This window comes from Rhinopithecus bieti, unplaced genomic scaffold, assembly GCF_001698545.2.
Source record: "Rhinopithecus bieti isolate Rb0 unplaced genomic scaffold, ASM169854v2 scaffold_73682, whole genome shotgun sequence".
NCBI classification, from domain to species: Eukaryota; Metazoa; Chordata; class Mammalia; order Primates; family Cercopithecidae; genus Rhinopithecus; species Rhinopithecus bieti.
The window spans coordinates 96,184-99,346 of record NW_016829166.1 but is presented as its reverse complement, the minus strand read 5'-3'; the positions used below and the strand labels follow the sequence as shown (position 1 = coordinate 99,346).

At 44.5% G+C, this 3,163-nt stretch overlaps 1 protein-coding gene across 2 annotated transcripts in view; it reads left to right on the top strand.

The window, feature by feature from the left end:
- The window catches only part of LAMA1 (laminin subunit alpha 1), a 175,128-nt gene that overhangs the window by 99,782 nt on the left and 72,183 nt on the right, over positions 1-3,163 (top strand). For both annotated transcript variants that reach the window (XM_017864698.1, XM_017864699.1), the window contains exons 20-22: positions 425-531; positions 1,150-1,330; positions 1,957-2,093. In XM_017864698.1, coding sequence (XP_017720187.1) covers positions 425-531; positions 1,150-1,330; positions 1,957-2,093 — 425 coding nt within the window. The remainder of the gene's footprint in view (positions 1-424; positions 532-1,149; positions 1,331-1,956; positions 2,094-3,163) is intronic.

Sequence of the window (3,163 nt, the reverse complement as noted above, 5' to 3'; positions counted from 1 at the left end):
AAAAAAAAAAAAGTATATATATATATATATATGTATATATAAATATAAAATGTGTACCTGAATGAAATCAGAGCAAATGGCTAAGTTGATTCTGAAAATCTCCATTGCATGTTTTTCACGGGAATTTGTAGCTTATTTGAAAAATGTCATGGAATTCATGAAATTGGTTAAGTGAATTTGTAATTATTGTCTTAATAGCTTCAACATGTTTTTCCTGTGATGGATCCTTCCACTATCCCTGTTTTAGTTTACTCTTCAAAAGAATGCCAGACTTCTAAAGTTATTGCCAATAATACCGTTTTTAGTTTTCTGATTTGAAACACTGAAAGTTGACATTTCTTTTTTTTTTTTCCTTTGGGGATGAAGGATCTTAGAACCATCCTCAGAAGTGAGGGTTAATATGTCTTTGTGTGCATGTGTTTAGCCTGCGGATGCCATGCGAAAGGCTCCCGTTCTGCCGTGTGCCATCTTGAGACCGGACTCTGCAACTGCAAACCAAACGTGACTGGACAGCAGTGTGACCAGTGTTTGGTAAGATGCCTGTGACTGACACCTTAACCTTGGTACAGAGGCGATTGAATCCATGACTCAGAAGGAGCTAAGTCCCCAAGTGTATTAGTCTGTTCTCACACTGCTATAGAGATACTACCCAGGACTGGGGAATTATCAACAAAGGAGGTTTAATTGACTCACAGTTTCGCATGGTTGGGGAGGCCTCAGGAAACTTATAATCATGGTGGAAGGGGAAGCAGGCACCTTCTTTACAAGGCAGCAGGAGAGAGTGTGAGCATGTGAAGGAGGAACTGTCAACACTTATAAAACCATCAGATCTCATGAGCATTCACTATCATGAGAACAGCATGGGGAGCTGCCCCTATGATCAAATCACCTCTCTCCTTTGACACATGGGGATTACAATTCGATTTGAGATTTGGGTGGGGACCCAGAGTCAAACCATGTCACAAAGTGTGGCCGACAAGTGCTGTGCCTGTCTAGAGAGTGACGTTCACTATAAAGAGATGGGGATGGTGTCATGAATACTTTATGATTCTATGAAATACCCTGTGTGTGTTCTGGAACATACTAATATGAAGAGTCATTGATTCAAACATATGTTGGTTTCCACTGTCTCCCCCTTTGGTGAAACAGCATGGCTATTATGGGCTAGACTCGGGCCATGGCTGCCAGCCCTGCAATTGCAGCGTGGCAGGCTCCGTGTCAGATGACTGCACAGATGAAGGCCAGTGTCACTGCGTCCCGGGTGTGGCAGGGAAAAGGTGTGACAGGTGTGCCCATGGCTTCTACGCCTACCAGGATGGCAGCTGTACACGTAAGCCTTGATTTCCTTGTTTGAGACTTTATAGTCATTCTTGGACCTTTCCTTCGGCCCTCCCTCTACTTCCAACTAATTTCGGTTAAGTGCATTTACTTTTTCTCTTCTTTCCCTGGAGGATTTCATACCTTTTTTCTGGTTTCTGATCCCTATCAGGGTACAAGCCTAAGTTTTGGTCATGGCTCTGCCACCTACTAATTGTGGGAGCTTAGATTCGTTACTTAACTTCGCTTGGCCTCAGTGTCCTCATTTGTAAAATGGGGATGCTAATGAGAGTCTGCATTGAGAAGTTAGTGTAAGTGTTCTATATAAAGTCTTCAGCATGGCGTTGGGCCTGCAGTAAGTAAATATTGGCTCCCTCTGTGATCAGCTAGTGAGGGCCTTTTCACTCTTTTCTCTATTTCCCCTGTCCTGTCCCCATTTTCCCTCTTCCCCCAGCATCTCCTGAGATGGAGGGCTGGACCCCTCCATGAGGACATGGAGCGGTCTTCAGAATTGTGAGGCATCTTTTAGGAGGGAGAAGAATGGCTTGGACTCTTCATAAAAGGGAAAGAACAGCGTCAGCTCTTAGCCCTTTAATGACGTCACCCAGATCTGTAACACAGCCTTCATCTTTATTCCAGCCTGTGACTGCCCACACACTCAGAATACCTGCGACCCAGAAACTGGAGAGTGTGTCTGCCCCCCTCACACACAGGGTGTGAGGTGTGAAGAATGTGAGGATGGGCACTGGGGCTACGATGTGGAGATGGGGTGCCAGGTGAGCGCTGTCATCCACGCTTTTGCGTAACTGAGAGTTGCTTTGCTGTAGCAAGTTGCAGGCCTTTTCTTCTATATGTTTTCTGGACTTTAATCTGTTGAATAGCTTTGTGGGTTTAAAAAAAAAAAAAACTCAATGTGGACCAGGCACAGTGGCTCACACCTGTAATCACTGCACTTTGGGAGGCTGAGGCAGGAGGATCGTTTGAAGCCAGGAATTCACCAGCAGCCTGGGCAACAAAGCAAAACCCTGTCTTTGCAAAAAATAGCGATTAAAAAAAAAAAAACGTAGCCTGGTGTGGTGGCACATGCCTGTGGTCCCAGCTACTTGGGAGACCGAGGCAGGAGGATCACTTGAGCTTAGGGATCCGAGGCTGTAGCGAACTGTGATCGCACCACTGCACTTCAGCCTGAATGACAGAAAAAGACTCTCTCTTAAAATCAAAACAAAACAATACACCTCAGTGCAGATGAGAGGGGTCAACGTGGAAGACCCGACACCCTTAAGACACCTTATTCTAGGTTTTCTTCAAGAACCTAGTTGTTACACTGATGGTTAGAAAATCCGAAAACTGGCCGGGCGCAGTGGCTCACGCCTGTAATCCCAGCACTTTGGGAGGCTGAGGCGGGCAGATCACAAGGTCAGGAGATCGAGACCATCCTAGCTAACACGATGAAACCCTGTCTCTACTAAAAATACAAAAAAAATTGGCCGGATGTGGTGGCAGACGCCTGTAGTCCCAGCTACTTGAGAGGCAGAGGCAGGAGAATGGCGTGAACCCGGGAGGCGGAGCTTGCAGTGAGCCAAGGTTGGGCCACTGCATTCCAGCCTGGCTGTCTCAAAAAAAAACAACAACAAAAAAAAAGAAAATCCAAAAAATATTTTAGTGTCCTTTAAATATATTATGCAATGTATACTATCTTCCAAGATAAAGTAATAAATCTCTTTATTGGGGGTTTATGTCCAAACTATGAGGCCTCCAGTTTTCTATGTAGTCTTCTTCAGTTAAATTTGGGTTTGCGTTTTGGAAACAAGAGGAAATTACTTTTTTTTTTTTTTTTTTTTTTTTT